The 20,305-nt window shown below is 48.8% G+C and overlaps 1 protein-coding gene across 1 annotated transcript in view; it reads left to right on the top strand.

Moving 5' to 3' along the window:
* The window catches only part of SREBF2 (sterol regulatory element binding transcription factor 2), a 75,059-nt gene that overhangs the window by 43,361 nt on the left and 11,393 nt on the right, over positions 1-20,305 (top strand). The window contains exons 8-13 of the mRNA XM_032138283.2: positions 388-580; positions 1,074-1,255; positions 3,851-4,127; positions 8,022-8,191; positions 17,453-17,621; positions 19,169-19,286. Of these exons, the coding sequence (XP_031994174.1) occupies positions 388-580; positions 1,074-1,255; positions 3,851-4,127; positions 8,022-8,191; positions 17,453-17,621; positions 19,169-19,286 (1,109 nt within the window). The remainder of the gene's footprint in view (positions 1-387; positions 581-1,073; positions 1,256-3,850; positions 4,128-8,021; positions 8,192-17,452; positions 17,622-19,168; positions 19,287-20,305) is intronic.

Below are 20,305 nucleotides of genomic sequence, written 5' to 3' on the forward strand. Positions count from 1 at the left end.
TTTCCCACACCCCTCTCTAGCCTCAGACAATGACTGATTCATTGGTTTCCTGTTACTTTAGATTCGTTTTGCCAGTTCTGGAATTATACAGAAACAGAACCATACAGTGTGTTCTCTTTTGTGGCAGAGCTCTATTTTAAAAGAAAATCTCTTCTACCTTTGTTCTTTGGAACATATACTTTTCTCAGTTAGCAAGCAGGTAAAATGTGCCAATGTTTGAGCAGCAGTTAGTGAATTATAGGCTTCTCAGTTCCCATCTGGCCTTAGTCCTGAGTTAATAGACTTGAATTTAAACCTCATAACCATTTCTCAATATATATATGTATTTATAAAGTGCTGTAAAAACCTATGCAGTATTTATTCCAACCTCGAGGCCTTGTTTTGAAGGTCAAAGATGAGCCGGACTCTCCTCCTGTGGCGCTGGGCATGGTAGACCGCTCACGGATTCTTCTGTGTGTCCTCACCTTCCTGTGCCTCTCCTTTAACCCCCTGACTTCCCTGCTGCAGTGGGGAGGGGCCCATGACTCTGACCAGCACCCACACTCAGGCTCTGGCCGCAGTGTCCTGTCATTCGAGTCAGGTAGGTGGAGGCCCCTTGCACCACCTGGGCATGGCTGGACCACTATGGCAGGAGAAGGAGCCTGTGTACAAACTTCTTGGCTTGGCTACCAGGTCCCAAAGGGCTTTTATAGTGGGCCCCCACCTGCTTGCTTCTGATAAGGACTGGCATAAGTTCCATTTTGGAAGTAACAAGGCAAGCCCAAGTTCAGTCAGAATGAGCAAAACAAATCAGGGACCCACACTACTCTAAATACCCTGGGGTGGAGGGGTGGTGCCTATTTGAAGGAGGATGTCTTGTTTTTTATCTGAGGTTGCAAAACCAATGCCTTAACCCTTTCAAGCTAACAAAGATTTTTGTGGCACTCAGCTCCGTTTAGATTATAGAATTATTTGCCCTTTCTTCTGAAAATGAGGTAGAAGGCTCTTTCCTGTGATAGTGCTGGGGTCTCTCAGGTGCCTGGCTGCTCCGCAAGGCCTTTCCTGGCAGACTCTGCTGAGACACTCCTTCTTAGGTTCTGGGGGCTGGTTTGACTGGATGATGCCTACTCTTCTCTTATGGCTGGTAAATGGTGTGATTGTCCTGAGCGTCTTTGTGAAGCTGCTGGTTCATGGGGAGCCAGTGATCCGGCCACACTCGCGCTCCTCGGTCACCTTCTGGAGGCACCGGAAACAGGCAGACCTGGATCTCGCCAGAGTAAGTTCTGTGTCCGCCCTTCCCCATCCTCCCCCAGACTTGACCAATAATTCAGCAACTCATGTCGAAGAAAGTCCTATGATAGATGCTTGTGGTAACTGAGAGGAAAAAGGGACCCTGCTGCTGAACAGTCACAGGGCAGTGGAGTGGGCGCCTCTGCATAGATAATTAATTCCAGGGACATGAGATGATCTGTGTCTCCGGTATGACAGAGGAATAATGAAGTTGAGTTCTGAGGGAGGGGTTCCAGGGCTTGAGCGGGGCTGCCAAGAGCAGGAAGGAAGGGCAGGGATGGCAGAAGGACCTTCCAACCCAAAGGCATGAATAGACAGGCTGTTTGGAGACTGGCAGGTTCCAGGGTGTGCTGAGTGTAAGATATGTCAGAGGGAGTTGAAGGCAAAGGCTGGTAGTGTGTCTAGGCCCAAATTGGAGAGGGCTTTCACTAGGAACTGATTTGGGGCTTTATTCCCAGTTCTCTATAGAACCAGGAAAGGTTTTTGAGCAGGAAAACTAGCTGAAAGTTTTCATTTGAAATCAACAGGGAGTTTACGGAAAAAATTCTGGGGCAACTCACAGCATTGAGGAAGAGTTAAACATCCACATTTCAAGAGGAACAAGAACCAGAACACTCCTCAGCAGCAGTGAGCCATGGGCCTGCCCTCCCCACCTCTGCAAGCTGCAGGGCCATTAGTGAGAATCTGATTGGCCATCCTGGATCTGTCAGCCTTGCTGGGGCTATGGGTCTCAGAATATAGATGTGATTTTGAGAGGCCTGTTCCTTGAGCATAACATCTCAAGATGTATATCCTAGAGGCAGGTTCAGGTGTGTGTTTTACAAGCATCATTCTGGTGGCTGTGAAGGATAGGTAGGAGGGAGATGTGAAATGCATGGAACATGGAAACAAGTTAGGGTGCTCTTTTTTAAGTAAAGACAAGGTCTCACTGTGTTGCCTGGCTGGTCCCGAACTCCTAGGCTCAAGTGATCCTCTCAGCTTGACCTCCCAAAGTGTTAGGATTACAGGCATGAGCCACCACGCCTGGCTAAGTCAGGAGGCTCTATGAAATAGACTGAGTAAGAGATGATGGCAAGCACCTGGAATTAAAAGGAAAGGTTTGAACTGAAAAAGTATTTGAAATGTAATATTTGGAAGGGAAGTGATTAGTGACATTGACTTAAGGAAAAGAGAGGCTCCAAGATGGAGTGGACTCCATCTAGGCCATGTTGCCTGGAAAAGCTGGAAGAGGCCCCCGTAGAATGAGCAGTGATTGAGAGGCAGGCTATGGGGACTGAGCGGAGGCGGGGCCAGAGTGTTTGGGAAGCATGTCTGTCAGGAGAGGGTTCTTAGGGAGAATTGGACTGGGGAGTCAGGAGGGGTAAGAGCCAAAGACTGGGACTTGGGAATAGCCCACCTTTGAGGGAAAGGCAGGGGAGGAGCCAGGGAACACCTGCCTCCTTTGGAATCTGCAAGTGCAGGTCCTCTGGCTGAAAAGATAGAGCCACCTTAGAGACTGTTGCTGTGAGGACGTCTTTTCTTTTCTCTTGTCCAGTCCTGTAATGATGTGGGAAACAAAGCACAGATAGTGTACTAGCTGCCCAACAGAGGAAAATAGGAGAATTTACCTTCATTTCCCAAGACTATATAGCCTGTCTTTTCTAGTCTCCAGCAGTGAGAGAGAGAGAAAGCGAGCCGTCTCCAGTACAGTGCCGTAGACTCTCCATTAGACCTTCTCAGGTTGACAAAGATTAGTTCATCTGAATCCTAGAGTAGGGTAGTTTAGCTGTGAGTTTGCCTAAAACCATGGTTCTCAAACTTCAGCAGGCATGAAGCCGGGTGCTGTGGCTCACACTAAGTTGGGGGGATTGCTTGAGCCCAGAAGTTCAAGATCAGCCCGGGCAACATAGCAAAACCCCCATCTCTAAAAATGAAAAGAAACACTTTAGCAGACATGGCATGAGAATCACCTAGAGGGCTGCAATACCAGAGGTTCTGATTCAGTAGCCCTGGGGTAAGGTCCAAGTGCTTGCATTTCTAACAAGCTCCTAAGAGCTGATGCCACTGGCCTGTGGGGGCTGCACTTTGAGACCCTGAAAGCCTAAAGGATCATGCAGTTCATCTAAATCTGTGTCACCATCTTATGTCTAAAAGCTACTGCTGGCCGGGCACGGTGGCTCACGCCTGTAATCTCAACATTTTGGAAGGCCAAGGCAGGTAGATCACTTGAGGTCGGGAGTTCGAGACCAGCCTGACCAACATGGTGAAACCCTGTCTCTACTAAAAATACAAAAAAAAAAAAAGTGCTACTCTGAGGGAACTCTGACCAGCGTTTGCTCAAAGAAAGAATGCACACAGTACAATCTCAATCGAGTAAAAAGTCTGTAAGGAAATACCCCAGAATGTCAGCAGGGATTCTTCCTGGGGGATGAGATTATAGGTGGTTTTGTTTTACTTTCTTGTAGCTTTCTGAAGTTTTCCTCGTTTTCATGAATATTCACTAATTCCTCTGATAATTGGGGGCAGGGGGAGTAGAAGTCTATATCAAAACAAAAAGCCGGAGCAAGGTCAGTGACCATTAACATCTCTTGGTACTTTGTAGGGAGATTTTGCAGCTGCTGCCGCCAACCTACAAACCTGCCTGGCAGTTTTGGGCCGGGCACTGCCCACCTCCCGCCTGGACCTGGCCTGCAGCCTCTCCTGGAACGTGATCCGCTACAGCCTGCAGAAGCTACGCCTGGTGCGCTGGCTGCTCAAGAAAGTCTTCCAGTGCCGGCGGGCCACGCCAGCCACTGAGGCAGGCTTTGAAGACGAAGCTAAGACCAGCGCCCGGGATGCGGCTCTGGCCTATCACCGGCTGCACCAGCTGCACATCACAGGTGAGGGGGCGGCTGCTGCTGCCTGGCCTGCTGCAAGGCATCTCATGCTACCTCTCCTCCTTAGCTTGATTTGCCAGTTCTGCACCCTAGCTGAAGTCCCTTTAACGCTACTCTTTTAGAGTGGCTAGACCAAGCTTCTCTACCTGTTTCCACAGCTGTAAGGATGGCTCTTTGCTTTAGCTCATCAGTTCTCAGATGCACATGTTTTCACAATAACATCACTATACTCAGGATGTGTCCTATAAACAGTGGCACATTGTAGATAAGTTGGCAGTGTTTTTCCTTAGTGATACTTAAATTAATGGTGAGACTTAAAATTGCTGACATCTTAGAGTCAATGAAATATGATCATTTATTTCATTCAGTAAGCTCCTGCTATAATAGGCAGAGAGGTCAGCAGATGAATGACAGTTCAATCAATGTGAGTATGTTAGACTTAGCAGAAGGAACATGTTTTCGTTGGGAGGGAGTGGGTACCCGTTTGAGGGTTTCAAGAAAGGCTTTCTGGGGAAGTAGAGTCTTGGCTTTGCATGGAAGGATGCATAGAGGTCACCAGCTCTGCAGGAGAGGAGCCTCTGGGCAGAGGGATGTTCCCAAGGAGGAGCCCTACCTGGGGTGGCTCTTGAGAATAAGCCTTCAGTGGTCCTAGAGGGAGCCAGAGCACAAAGGCAGTACTCAGACCATGAAGGATTTGGATGCCAGGCTGGGGATCTTGTAGTGTATCAGTAGGATTCAGTGAAGAGCATTAGGAAAATAGTGATATGATCAGGTTTGTGCTTCTCAAGTTTAGAAGAGTCAGGTTGGGCATGGTAGCTGGCTCATGCCTGTAGTCCCAGCACTTTGGGAGACCAAGGCAGGAGGATCACTTGCGCTCAAGAGTTCGAGACCAGCCTGGACAATGTGGCAAAACCCCATTTCTACAGAAAATACAAAAATTAGCCAGGCGTGGTGATGCACACCTCTAATCCCAGCTACCCAGGAGGCTGATGTGGGAGAATCACTGGAGCCTGGGAGACCAAGGCTCCTGTGAGCCAAGATTGCACCACAGCACTGCAAAAAAAAAAAAGTTTAAAAGATTCACTCTGATGGCAGATAAGGAGTGGATCCCAGAGGATCAAGGCTAGAGCTAGAGAGGCCAAATAGAAGCTGATGGAGATTGAAGATGAGAGATGCTGAAAGGACAGATGAGAGGAAATTATTAGAAGGTGGAATTGACTGGACTGGGGACTCATTGGACTGACGGATGGGGACAGTAGTCGGCTAAGACGGTTCCCTGGTTCTTCCTTGGGAGTTTGGGTGATCGATGGTGCCACTAACAAAGGTAAAGAAAACAGCAGGAAAAGCAACTTTCCAGGGAAAAGGTGGTGAGTTCCCTTTTGGACACTTGCCTGTGAGATGTGGAGGTGAGCTGGACATGCAGGATCTACAGCCCAAAGAAGACTACAGGTGAGAGTGAAAAGCAAGGGAGCCGATGAGAGTGGATGTGGTGAAAAGGAGACCCTCAGGGCCATTCAGAAGAACACCCTCATATAAAGAACAGATAGGCCATCGTGGTGGCTCACACCTGTAATCCCAGCACTTTGGGAGGCCAAGACAGGTGGATCAGGAGTTCAAGACCAGCCTGAGGTCAGGAGTTGGAGACCAGCCTGGCCAACATGGCAAAACCCTGTCTCTACTAAAAATACAAAAATTAGCCAGGTGTGGTGGCACGTGCCTATAATCCCAGTTACTCGGGAGGCTAAGGCAGGAGAATCACTGGAACCCAGGAGGTGGAGGCTGCAGTGAGCCAAGATGGCGCCACTGCATTCCAGCCTGGGCAACAAGAGCAAAACTCCATCTCAAAAAGAAAGAAAAGGATAAAGGCTAGCACAGCAGTTGACATCTGTAATCTCAGAACTTTGGGAGGTCAAGGAAGGAAGGTCGCTTGAGTCCAGGAGTTTCCCATCAGCCTGGGAAACACGGGGAGACTCCATTGCTACAAAAAAATTCAAAAAATTAGCTGATCTTTGTGGTGTGCACCTGTGATTCCAGCTATTTGAGAGGCCAAGGTGGGAGGATCACTTGAGCCTGGGAGGTAGGTCCAGGCTGCAGTGAGCTGTGATGGTGCCACTGCACATGCACGCAGAGATGAGCAGATAGAGGATGGGGAGTTGGGCAGAGGCTGCCTGAGAGGAGCAGTAGGAGAGGTCTGAGGAGACACTGAGAGGCTGAGTGTTGGAGGAGCAAGGGCAGAGAGTTGAGGAGGGGAGATTGTTGCTAGGACACCCAGTAAGATGAGGGCCAGGAATAACAGTAGGATGTGGTAACTAGAAGGTGTTAAATACCTTGGTGGCAGTAAGGAGCTTCAGCCAGAAGTGGAACAGAGCCAGGCAAGTGATGCAGGAGTGACCAGGAGATGAGACAGTGGGGCCATTGTGCAGCTTTAATATGTGGGCTCATGGCAGAATTTTAACAGAAGGTCCCTATCTGCAAATTTGCCCCACTGTTATCTTTTCTGTTCCTCAGTGTGCCCTTGGGACAGAATAAGCCCATACTCAGGTCTCTGATCAGGCTGTGTCCTCCTTGCTGCCAAGTTCTGGGGAATTCCAGCTGAGAAGCTTTACATCACTCATTCCCTCCATACTCACTGGCATTCCCTGTGTGAGACACTGAGGGGACAGAGGTAACTACAGTATGGTTGCCACACTGCCCTCACCTCCCTCCCTGTGTCTCCTGCAGGAGGAACACCTGAGGCCAGTACAGAATGGAGTGTGGAGGCTGAGATCTCCCTACGCTGATAAAAAGACAGGGAGGCAAGGCAGCCCAGGAGGGGGAACACAGGGCTGGATGAGCACGGGAAGCCTGGCTTTGCCACTGTCTGCACCTTGACATGGGCACTGCCGCCCCTGAGGCAGGGAGACTGCTTACCCTTGTAGCGAGGACCAAAGCCGGCAACAGTATGAAAGCCTCAGGAGAGCTGTGATGGTCCCTTGTGCCTGTGCAAGGATAGTTTGTTCCCTGATGAGGGAATCAGCCCCAGATGGGCCACTGTGCGCCTCTCATAGGGGAGGGTGTGGTAAGCCTTCCTGGCCTCCCACCCACTAACCCAACATGTGTTCAGCTGTCCTTGCTCAGTTGACATCACTTCCCCCTCAAACAGGTATGTGTTTGTCTATTGTGAAGGCAGGTTTTTTTTTTTTTTTTTTTTTTTTGGCTTTTTTTGGGGACAGTCTCGCTCTGTTGCCCAGGCTGGAGTGCAGTGGTGCGATCTCAGCTCACTGCAACCTCCTCATCCCAGGCTCAAGCAATTCTCCTGCCTCAGCCTTCCGAGTAGCTGCAATTACAGGCATGTGCCACCACGTCCCCTAATTTTTTCTATTTTTAGTAGAGATGGGGTTTCACTGTGTTTGCCAGACTGGTCTCGAACTCCTGGCCTCAAGTGATCCACCCGCCTTGGCCACCCAAAGTGCTGGGATTACAGGTGTGAGCCACTGGCACCCAGCCACATTGTGAAGGTTTTTTAATGAAAGTAAATTCAAATCAGTTCGTCTAAAAAGAATTTCATTTCCTCTGTTGAATGTTTGGAAACACACAGTGTGGCTGTGCTGCTGACACTGTTTTGGGAAATGTTGCACTGTGCGCCTCTGAGTCCTATACAACAACCTGCAATCATGACAGCTCTGGGTGTGACAGAACTGGGTGCCATGTTCCCAGCTACCCTGTGAGGTAGACAGGAACACACAGCCAGTACATCACAGAGCCTGGCATCCCATCCTGTGATCAGGCCTATCTGATCACAAAGTTCACCTCGTTTCTCCCCTCGTTCCTCTCTTACTTTGATTGTGCTGGAGACAGCAGGAAAAAGTTTGGTTTTGGGGATCCATCAACGATAGTGTCTGTTTCTGCCCACCCTAGGGAAGCTTCCTGCAGGATCTGCCTGTTCCGATTTACACGTGGCATTATGTGCCGTAAACCTGGCTGAATGTGCAGAGGAGAAGATCCCACCGAGCACACTGGTTGAGATCCATCTGACTGCTGCCATGGGGCTCAAGACCCGGTGTGGAGGCAAGCTGGGCTTCCTGGCCGTGAGTACCCTTCAGTTCCCTTCTGTAAACCTCCCCTGAGCACTTACCTAGCCAGGAGTTAAGATGCAGAAGCAGTTATGAGCCCCCTTCCCCATCAGGTGCTGCCCACCTAGAGGGGTAGGCATTCATTCAGTCGTTCATTTCACCAGGACTCCCAGCAACAGATAAAACAGACCAAAATTCCTCCCCTTGTGGCCTTAATACCATAAGCCTTGTAGGCAGGACTTTTTGGTCCCCTGAGGTAATATGAGGTAATATGAAGATTGGTTCAGCAGTAGCAGAGCTACTGTACTTGGGGGGTTAATATGCAACTTTTCTGTTCTTCAAGTGGTCATAAAAATTCTTAGAATCCCCTGGTTATTTCTCCTGGTTCTTTTATTTACTCAGAAGGTATTTATTGGGCATCTTGTGTTGATCACAGCACTGTGAATCCAGAAATAAAAGCCAGTGCCTTTGCCAAGCTACAGAGTTAAAGAAAAGAAAAATGAAAAGAATAAAAGTAAAAGAAAACCTGTGCCTGTCTACAAGGAGCTCAGGTCAGACCAGGGCAGGGATTGTGGTTATCAAGCACCTCCCATATGCCTGGCTAGGAGCCAGCCTTGGGAATTCTCAAATGGGTAATTCCCAGTCCTTGTTATCAGCTAGTTCACAATATGCTGACCTCAGTCTTTCTCTTACTCTAGCAGAAACAGGTACGTTTTACTCTGTGTCCCACTGTGGGTAGACTGCTGAATATATCAGGTATGTTCAAGCATTACCACATCTCTATTTGTTTCCGTATCTCAGTAACAGCAGAGATGAGCTGAGAATGAATCAGAACGTGCCCTGTAGCGACACTAATATGTTTCCTGAGGTATATCACGATAGTCTAGGGGACAAAGGGCACAGGGAAGCCCAGTGTACTCTTTATGTCTACACTTGATCTTAGCCAAAAGGCCAAGAAGCGATACTTTTTATGTCTTACCTCTGTTTCTGGTGACCACAGATAAGAGATTCATCCCTTGATTCACTCATTCAGCAAATATGACTGAGCACGCTCTCTAAGCAGGGCATTTGCCTTGTCCTCAGGGAGCATAGTTGGGCAAGGAATCTAGACAGCAGCCCTTCTTGAGCTTGACATTGATCTTTTCATGAGGAGGACTGGGCTCCAAGTGGGGAAAGAACCCCATCCTCACTTGTGGGCTAGACGACCTGGGAGTCCACAGATGCTGAAGACATCATTTTTCCTATTCATTTCAACCTTCCCTCGACAAATCTTCCTGGGACCAGGGCTTCAGGACAGTGTAAGCTAGGGTGAGCTCCTGAGCTGGTCTTGGGGGAAGTCAGGGTGGGCTTTCTGGGAAAGGTGAATCTAGGCTGAGAGCAGGAGGCATTGATGAGGTCTCTCTCCTTTTCGGTTTATTGAAGTGCTCTGGGCTGATGTCATTACATTTGTAATTTCCATGCCCCCCAAAAATGTTTTGAAGACATTCATTTTATCAAAATACAACATACGTGCAGAAAAATGCCCACATTTTAACTTACGGCTTGAGTGAAGTCACCCACATGACACCCACCCACATCAAGAAGTAGAACATTCCCAGCACCCCCAGAAGCCTTCTTGAGGCCCTCCCTGCTCTTCCTGCCCCAACCAAGGTAACCACTTTTCTGAATTCTGTCACTGGAGTCTAATCTGCCTGTTGTTCTTCATTTCAGTAAACTTATCAAAGTACACGCTTAGAAGTCTGGCTGGGAAGGCCGGGCACAGTGGCTCACCCCTGTAATCCTAGCACTTTGGGAGGCCGAGGCGAGCAGATCACCTGAGGTCAGGAGTTCAAGACCAGCCTGACCAATATGATGAAACCCTGTCTCTACTAAAAATACAAAAATTAGCCAGGCGTGGTGGCATGTGCCTGTAATCTCAGCTACTTGGGAGGCTGAGACAGGAGAATCGCTTGAACCCAGGAGGTGGAGGTTCCATTGAGCGGAGATCGCGCCATTGCACTCCAGCCTGGGCAACAGAGCGAGACTCCATCTCAAAATAAATACATACATACGTACATACAAAAATTAGCCAGACGTGGTGGTGCACACCTGTAATCCCAGCTACTTGGGAGGGTGAGGCAGGAGAATCACCTGAACCTGGGAAGTGGAGGTTGTAATGAGCCAAGATTGCACCACTGCACTCCAGCCTGGGTGACAGAGTGAGTGAGACTCCGTCTCAAGAAAAAAAAAAAAGATTACAAAATGCATGTCAGAAAGTATACAAATCGTAAATATACAGTTCAGTGACTCCACAGAGTAAACACACCCTTATAGCCAGCAGACAGATCAAAGTACAGAACCAAGACCTCAGAAACTTCTCTTGGGCCCTTTGCAATCACTAACCTGCCCCTTCCCCCAAGCCTTCCAGCCTTCCAAGGCTAACCACCATCCTAGTCACCTCAGATGTTTTGCCTCTCTTTAAACTATATTAATATAAGGAGAGTCTTACAGTATACACTGTTTTGTGTCTTACTTATTTTGCTCAATATCATGTATAAGAATCATTTATGTTGTTATGTAGAATTATAGATTGTTCGTTCTTACATTTATAGTGTTCCATTGTATGACTAGGTTATTGCAGATGAACTTTTTAGTTGCTTTCTGGCTTTGGTTATTATGAAGGGTGCAGCTGTGAACCTCCTTGTACACACATCTTTCAGGAAACGTGACTGCATTTTTAGGAATGGCGTTGCTGGGTCAGAGGTTGTGCGTATTTCCAAATTGTTGGCCATTCTCCACTCCATCAGCAGTGAACAAGACTTCCAGTTCTACATCCTTACCGAACACATATAATGTCAATTTTTTTAAAGCCCTTCTAGTGTATCTCATTGTAGTTTTCATTTGTACTTCCCAGGTGATTAATGAAATTGAGCACCTCTTCTTAACATTTATTGGCAATTTGGATAGTCTGTTTTGTTACGTTCAATTCAAGTCTTACCTCTTTTTCATTTGGATTATCTGTCGTCTCATTGATTAGAGGAATTCTTTATTCTGGAAATGACCCCTTTATTGGATATATGCTTTTCAGATACCTTCTCCCACTCTGTGGCTTGTCTGTTCTCTCTTAATGGTGTCTAGTGAGAGCACAAGCTCTTAATTTCAGTGAAATCCAGATTATTAGTCTTTTCGTTTACAGTTAGACATTTTAAGTCCTGTTCAGTAAATCTTTGTCCTACCTCAAAGTCATGAAGATATTCTCCTATGTTGTCTGCTAGAAGCTTTATTTTTTACTCTTTACACATATGTACCTAATCCACCTGGAATTAATTTTTATAAGAGTTGGAGGTAGGAGTGCAAGATCTGTTTTTCTCCATAAGGATATCTACCTGATGCAGAACCTGTTATTTTAAAAACTGTCCTTCCCCTGCTGCACCAAGTGGCACCTTTTTTTCATAAATCAAGGATCCGTGTACAGTGGGTCTGCCTCCGGATCTGCTAGTCTTGAGTCTGTTCCATTGCACCACCACCACCCAACCCTAACGGCTGAGTTTTCTCTTACATCTTGATATCTGGAAGTGTTGGTCTTCCAGATTCAGTGACTAACGATGTATCTTGGGCATTTCTTTGTAGCCTCTTCATTCTACAGAGGAACTTGCTGCTGATGATGGTCATTTGGGTTGTTTCCAGTATTTGCCGTTATAAACAGTGCTGTAGGGAACATTTTTGTCCATTGTCTTCATGTACCTCTATAAGAGTTTCCTCAGACCAAATCTGTAGAGATGGTGATGCTGTGTCAAAGGACATAAATATTTGAAACTTAATAGTATTACCAAATTTGCATATTCAGTAAGATGGAAAAAGGAGAACTGTCATCTTTAAAGTAACTGTTCTTCTCTGTTTACTTCTCTTGAGAGAGGATAAAGAGACTCAGACAGTACTTTCTTATAAAGGAAGAAGCTTTGAATTTGGTGAGATAATTTAGCTACAAATGAGCCAGGTGTTGGGGGCAAGTGGAGGGCTAGCCTCTGTGAAAATGGTTTAGACTAGAGGTTCCCAAATTTGCTCAACTCGTGACTCAAGATTCCCAAACTTTATCTACTCACTATGTCTCAGTAAATTTTTCATGGCGTCCCTTAGCCAAAAGAAATAACTAACGGTTCTGGTTTTCATTTTTTTGAGACAGTGTCTTGCTCTGTTGCCCAGGCTGGAGTGCAGTGGTGCAATCACGGCACACTGTAGCCTCAACCTCTCTGGGCTCAAGTGATCATCCCATTTCCCCCTCCCGAGTAGCTGGGACTGCAGGTATACACCACCACACCGAGCTTATTTTTGTATTTTCTGTAGAGTCAGGGTTTCACTGTGTTGCTCAGGCTGGTCTTGAACTACTGGGCTTAAGCGATCTGCCCACCTCAGCCTCTCAAAGTGCTGGGATTATAGGCATGCACCACCGTACCTGGCCTCTGTTAAGTAGTTAAGTTTGAACATCCTAATAGGTATTTAAATTGTCTTAACAGCTTAGTGGTCATTTGAAAAAATCATATGTGAAGTTGAAAGAAGAAATAATATTTTTTGCTAGGAGTGGTAGCACACACCTGTGGTCCCAGCTCCTCAGGAGACTGAGGCAGGAGAATCTCTTGAAGCCATGAGTTTGAGGCTGCAGTTAGCTATGGTCACACCTGTTAATAGAGCCACTCCACTCCAGCCTGGGCAACATAGTGAGACCATGTCTCTATTTAAAAAAAAAAAAAAAGAGGCTGGGCGCAGTGGCTCACACCTGTAATCTCAGCGCTTCAGGAGGCTGAGGCGGGTGGATCACCTAAGGTCAGGAGTTTGAGACCAGCCTGGCCAACATGGTGAAACCCCGTGTCTACTAAAAATACAAAAATTAGCCAAGGATGGTAGCACGCACCTGTAATCCCAGCTACTCGGAAGGCTGAGATGGAATCGCTTGAACCCAGGAGGCAGAGGTTGCAGTGAGCCGAGATCATGCTACTGCACTCTGGCCTGGGTGACAGAGCAAGACTCTGTCTCGAAAGAAAAAAAGAGAATATTTTAGATTCTTAATAATTTCTTAGAACTCATGGTTATTAAGAATCCAAAATATTCTTTTTTTTTTTTTTTTTTTTTTTTTTTGAGATACAGTCTCACTCTGTTGCCCAGGCTGGAGTGGAATGGCTATTCACAAGCATGGTCTCACTATGTTTCTTACCAATACGTGAACCTGTCAAGCACTGCACACCTCAAGCTTTGGAATCAGACTAGCAACCATAACTCTCTCTCTTTTCAACATTGATTTTCACACAGTACTATGACAGATATGACATCTCCAAAGGAAGCTAGTGTGATCTCATTGCTGAGGCTGCAGGCTCTCCCCATCTAGTCACTTATAGTGCCCAGCTGATGTTGAGCATCACTGTTTTCCTCAAAAGTTTAAAATGGCCAGTGGCTCCCTCGATCACTTGCTGTGGCACCTCAGACTGCCTTGGCACATGATTTGAGAGCCATGGGGTTAGACCGATGTTGGGGGACACAACCTGGGGTTGGGACTGGCCCAGGGATACTGAGTGGCTCTCAGGATCTAAACAGTTGTAGGGTTCTTGCCACAGCCTCTTTCACATCAGGCAATTAGCACATGAGTTACAGGGGGAGGCTCCTAGGCCCCAATTGGGGAGGATTCTGGTGTCTATACAATTTAGGGAAACTTAAAAAAAAAAAATTTTTTTTTTTTTTAGGCCAGTCATGGTGGCTTGCGCCTGTAATCCCAGCACTTCAGGAAGCTGAGGTGGGAGAATCACTTGAGCTCAGGAGTTCAAGACCAGCCTGGGCAATATGGTGAAACCCCATCTCTACCAAAAATACAAAACTTAGCCTGGCATGATGGCGTGCCTGGTTATCTTTTGTGCAGCATGTGGTCCCAGCTACTCAGGAGACTGAGGTGGGAAGATTGCTTAAACCCAGGAGGTCGAGACTGCAGTGAGCTGTGATTGTGCCACTGCACTCTAGCCTGGGTGACAGAGCAAGACCCTGTCTCAGCTGGGCGCGGTGGCTCGCGCCTGTAATCCTAGCACTTTGGGAGGCTGAGGCGGGTGGATCACAAGGTCAGGAGATCAAGACCATCCTGGCTAACACAGTGAAACCCCGTCTGTACTGAAAAACAAAAAATTAGCCGGGCGTGGTGGCGGGCGGAAGTGAGGCAGAGAATGGTGTAACCCGGAGGGGGGTTTGAGTGAGTGAGTCGGCCATGATCCAGCCTGGAGAAAGAGTGAGATCCGTCTCAAAAAAAAAAAAAAAAAAAGGCCGGGGGGTGGTGTTGTAATCCAGATTTGGAGGCGGGGGGGATCAGAGGTCAGTCGAGACCAGGTGAAACCCCGTTCTTAGTAAAATACAAAAAAATTAGCCGGGGGGTGGTGGGGGCCTGTAGTCCAGTATCAGAGAGGTGGGGAGAGAATGAGTGAACCGGAGGGTTGTGTGTGTGGCCATGATCCAGCCTGGGGGACAGGGAGATCCGTCTCAAAAAAAAAAATCACTCTTGTCACCTAGGCTGGAGTGCAATGGCATAATCTCAGCTCTCTGCAGCCTCTGCCTCCCAGGTTCAAGCGATTCTCCTGCCTCAGCCTCCCGAATAGCTGGGATTACGGGTGCCTGCTACCATGCCTGGCTAATTTTGTTTGTATTTTTAGTAGAGACAGGGTTTCACTATGTTGGCCAGGCTGGTCTTGAACTCCTGACCTCAGGTGATCCACCTGCCTCGGCCTCCCAAAGTGTTGGGATTACAGGCGTGAGCCACCGCACCCGGCCTGTTTTAAGAATTAAGCTTGCCTGGGCGCAGTGGCTCATGCCTGTAATTCCAACACTATTGGGAGGCTGAGGCGGGCTGATTGCTTGAGCCCAGGAGTTCGAGACTAGCCTGGGCAACATAGCAAAAACCTGTTTCTACAAAAAAATACAAAAAAATTAGCCAGGCATGGTGGCATGTGCCTGTAGTCCCAGCTACTTGGGAGGCTGAGGTGGGAGAATCATCTGATCCCAGAGGTTGAGGCTGCAGTGAGCCATGATTGCCCACTTGCACTCCAGCCCAGGTGATAAAGTAAGACCCTGTCACAAAAACAAAACAAAACAAAACAAAACGGGCATGCCTGTAATCCCAGCATTTTGGGAGGCTGAGGCGGGTGGATCACGAGGTCAGGAGTTCAAGACTAGCCTGGCCAAGATGGTGAAACCCTGTCTCTACTAAAAATATAAAAATTAGCTGGGTGCGGTGGCAGGCGCCTATAATCCCAGCTACTTGGGAGGCTGAGGCAGGAGAATTGCTAGAACCCAGGAGGCGGAGGTTGCAGTGAGCCGAGATCACACCACTGCACTCCAGCCTGGGTGACAGAGCAAGACTCTGTCTTTAAAAAAAAAAAAAAAAAAAACAAAACAGAAAAGACTTAAGCTTAAAATACATTTTAACTTAGTGATTTCCACATTTGCCTTTCTGGTTCTCTTGCCATATGACCTGGACTAGGCTTTGCTTCTACTTGTAACATTTGGGCCCTTGTGAGAGACCAGTTAGTCCTCAGTTTCTCCTGGAGCAACCACCAGGCTCCCTTGCTGATTGGACATGTGGAATTGGCTGTTCTTGGAAAGAGAGTTGGAGTCAACCGTTCGAATGTTCTGGGACCTCCGAAGCCCTGGAATCGCGCCACCACCCCCCAGCCTCCCTCCCTGCTCAGCTCCTCAACTGCTGTTCTCCCACCATTGCAGTTATCAGCTCAGATTCAGTGAGTGCTTTGTGGAAGGTTGGCAGAGGGTCACAAGGTTCCTCTACATTTGTTCTCCAATATCCAGTATCAACACTGGTTAGCAAAGAGGAAGGATGGACTATTGGTGCCACTGGTCCCATGATTAGAAATGTAAGTGAAACACCCCACCTCATCTCATAAGCTGCCTTGAGATTATGAGTATGTGTCTATAGAACAGGTTGTTTTCTCTCAGACTCAGGCAGTGTCTCCAGGTTCCCCCTGGAGAGAGATAGTCTTCTCTGTCTGTGTCCTTGAGTGGCACTCTGACGGTGCTATTTCTGACCCTGGCATTCAAGTCTTCTGAAGCCGTTACATTTGCTGATGGCTACTTAGAGCCCAGTAAAGGTCAGAACCATCAGACTGAACCAGACCGTGAAACAGCTGTGCTCCTGTGGGGGCAAGGGCTGGGGTGTGGAAGCGATGTCTGCGGGCCTCGGCCTGGCAGCCCCGCCCCTGGGCTCCCTGGGCTTTCTGTCTTATGCTTCTCCCTCCCTCCTGTCTTCCCTCCTCAGTTCCTCACTCACCCTGCCCTGTTTCGGGGAGTGGTTATGGGTTGGAAGTCGTGGGTGTTAGTGTGAAAATATCCTCGCTCAAAAAGTGACAGAACTGAAAACGTGGTAGACAGTGTTGTTCCTGCAGGTCTTGTCAGTGGGGTCCTGGAATGATGTTATCCCAGCAGGTGGAGGAGGGACCCAGTGACCGGGGCCCTGGCTCTTTGAATTGTCCCACAAAGAGGCTTTCCAGGTTCCCCCTCCGTTCTTTCTCGCAGGCTGGTGTTCACATCAGGGGCTCATGCAGGGGTGCCGTGGGGTTTCTGTAGGGGGCCGCCCTTGCAGGGCCAGCTTTGTGGGGGGGAGTCTTTCACCATCCGCACATAGATACTTGCCTGATTGGGGCCTGGGCTGTCCTCCCAGCTACCCCTTCACTCTAGTGCCATCTGATGTGACCCTGACCGCTGGCCATGTGCCGAGCACTGTTCTAAACTTTACATGCAAAGTAAAAGAAAAATTAGTCAAAGCGGAATAATTTTGCCTAAAAGAGTCTAAAAGATATGTAATTAAAATGACATGATAAAAAGTCCCAGGATAGAAGGGGCTGCCTGGCTTGGCACTCACGGGGCCGAGGGGAAAGTACAGCAGCCAGGGGGCCCCTGAGATCCCTCCTTGGGAAACCACTTCCTAGTTTACCCTGCAGGTTGAATGCCAGTAGGATTAGGCAGCCCTAGCAGGACAGGATGCAGCAGGGGCCCCACGCGTGCCTTGTTGGGTGCTCCCGGCCCTCCTGCTGGGATTTGGACCTAGTCAGCAAGTCCAGCACGCCCTACTGGTGGGCTTACCCTAGTTTCCATGGTGGGCTTTACTTCCAGGTACCTGTGGGAGTCCTAGCCCTGTGCTGATCTTTCCCAGTCTCCCCCCAAGCCACCACCTCCACCATGATGCTTTCTGCACCCCACAGTGGCTGCAGCCAGCATTCTGCCACCTTGGTGTTACCCCTGGTCCTTGTCCTTCCACAGAGCTACTTCCTTAGCCGAGCCCAGAGCCTGTGTGGCCCCGAGCACAGTGCTGTTCCTGACTCCCTGCGCTGGCTCTGCCACCCCCTGGGACAGAAGTTTTTCATGGAGCGGAGCTGGTCTGTGAAGTCAGCTGCCAAGGAGAGTCTATACTGTGCCCAGAGGAACCCAGGTGAGAATACCTTGGAGCCGTTCAGAATTGGAGAAAGCCATGCAAACCGCCAGTACTACAGAGTCACTGTGCACCAGACATGCGGAGACACGGGTTGTCTTTTAATTTGTTGAGTCCGTTTGTTTGTTTGTTTGTTTGTTTGTTTGTTTGTTTGAACTGAAGCTCAGGGAGGTTGAGTAACTTGCTTAAGGTCACAAGCCTGATCAGAAATTGTCAGTGGCTAAGCTGGATGTGCAGCTCTGCTCTCTCTGACATTCAGAGCCCATGGTCCTTACATTACACAGTAATAAATTGTAATTAAGCTCCAAGTGTACTCTTAGCCCTTGTTTTGGGCACTTTGGAGACCCAAAGGATGTGTGAGGCTTGCTTTCCCTGGCCTCCAGGTCTCCCCCATTGGGAGAGCAGACAGACATATATAGAGAGTTCGGGAACAATAGGTGGCAGGCGGTCATCAACTGCCCAGAGTGGTGACAGGGACGAGGCTTCAGGCATTGGAAGGAGGTGCTGGCTTTCTGTCCCTGGCATTTGATAGTGATTGGAGTCGACTCGCCTGGCCTTGGAGCAGTAGAGGCTGGTCAGGATTGACTTAGACCTTGAGTGCTCAGTGGCTGTGTGCTTTCTGCTGTACTTTTCCTCCCCTCTCAGAATTGGAGTCTGTGGGGAGAGTAAGGTTCTACAGGTACAGGGGTGTGTGTCCCACATTGGGGGGGGTTCACTATCCTTTTCTTTTTTAAATAATAACTTTACTGCTCAACGTGAGAATTGTGTGCAACACCAAAATATAAAGGATGTAAGCAAAGGCAATCCTAAATCTTTCTACCCGACCCCTGCTGGCTAGACATGGACTTCTCAGTGGCTTTGTCATCTCTGGCAGTCTCTGGCTCCAGGCCTTGTTACCTGGAATATGTTCATAAGTGTCCCTCCTTCTCCTGGTCATTAGATCGAGGCCCACATATCTGCCACATGTGAGGAGAGAGAAGGGGCTGGTGATTTGAGGCCTGCCAGTAAAGAAACTTGCTGGTGACAGTCAGCTATCCAAGCATTGCAAGGCCCCGTGTCTAGCCAGTTCAGACAGGTCACTGCTGATGGCACGTTCCGTGACAAGGCTCTGGAAAAACCAGAGCATGTTCTTTGTTGTCATGAGCTTGACAGCAGCTACCACCTTTTTTTCCTTGCCTGGTAGTTCTCCTTAGCCACATGGAGAAGAGAAATCCTCTGAGACATTCCATTTTCTGTTTTCTGATCCAACTCCACCTGACAGCTCCCAACCTTAGAGTGATGAGCACTGTGCCAGGAGACACAGCACCCTCCCCCACGCCCCTTCCCCACCGGAGCTCATCCAGAACTAGTCTTGAGCCCTTCAGCCTGGGAGTGAACACTCTCCCCCAGCCTCCAACTGTTTAGCACAGTAGTTCTGGGCTTTGGTGGAGAAGGGGGATCTGATCCCCATCCACAGGGCATGGCTGTGTTTGGAGTTTCTCTCCCTAAAGACAAAGTGGGCTCATAAATGAGCCCCATTTAACCCTCCTTGCCTGTCTCTCTTCCAGCTGACCCCATTGCGCAGGTCCACCAGGCCTTCTGCAAGAACCTGCTGGAGCGAGCTATAGAGTCCTTGGTGAAACCTCAGGCCAAGAAGAAGGCTGGAGACCAAGAAGAAGAGAGCTGGTAAAGTCCCCAGACCCGTCCCCCTGCCTTAGGACCTGTCTACACAGGCAACTCCAGGACAGCCTGAAGGCCTGCACTCCTGGAGGGAAACAAGCCCTGGCATCGGGTTGGCAGGGCAATCAAATGGTTCCTTTGTATTTAATTTCTCAAAAATGAGAGCCCTATGTTAACTCTGACCTGGCCTTTCCTCCTAGACCAAGTGCGCCTTTTTTTTTTTTTTTTTGAGACAGAGTCTTGCTCTGTCACCCAGGCTGGAGTGCAGTGGCGTGATCTCGGCACACTGCAAGCTCTGCCTCCTGGGTTCACGCCATTCTTCTGCCTCAGCCTCCTGAGTAGCTGGGACTACAGGTGCCCACCACCATGCCCGGCTAATTTTTTGTATTTTTGGTAGAGACGGGGTTTCACTGTGTTAGCCAGGATGGTCTCGACCTCGTGATCCGCCTGCCTCAGCCTCCCAAAGTGCTGGGATTACAGGCGTGAGCCACCGCGCCCAGGCCTTTTTTTTTGTTTTGAGATGGAGCTTCGCTCTTGTTGCCCAGGCTGGAGTGCAATGGACCAGTCTCAGCTCACTGCAACCTCCGCCTCCTGGGTTCAAGTGATTCTTCTGCCTCAGTCTCCCAAGTAGCTGGGATTACAGGCGCCCACCACCATGCCCGGCTAATTTTTGTATTTTTGGTACAGATGAGGTTTCACCATGTCATTCAGGCTGGTCTCGAACTCCTGATCTCAGGCAATCCACCCGCCTCAGCCTCCCAAAGTGCTGGGATTACAGGCATGAGCCACCATGCCTGGCAGCTGCGCCCATTTTTATGTATCCCTTTACCAAGCGGAGTCAGTACTTGGACCAAGTCAGGAATTTCATTAGCTTGCTCTGCTTTTTGGGGTAGGGAGCAGGGGCCTGTTGAAAGGGGATGGGCGCTGGGCACGGTGGCTCACGTCTGTAATCCCAGCACTTTGGGAGGCCAAGGTGGGCAGAACACGAGGTCAGGAGATCGAGACCATCCTGGCTAACACGGTGA

The sequence above is a fragment of the Hylobates moloch genome, unplaced genomic scaffold, assembly GCF_009828535.3.
Source record: "Hylobates moloch isolate HMO894 unplaced genomic scaffold, HMol_V3 SCAFFOLD_19, whole genome shotgun sequence".
Lineage (NCBI taxonomy): Eukaryota > Metazoa > Chordata > Mammalia > Primates > Hylobatidae > Hylobates > Hylobates moloch.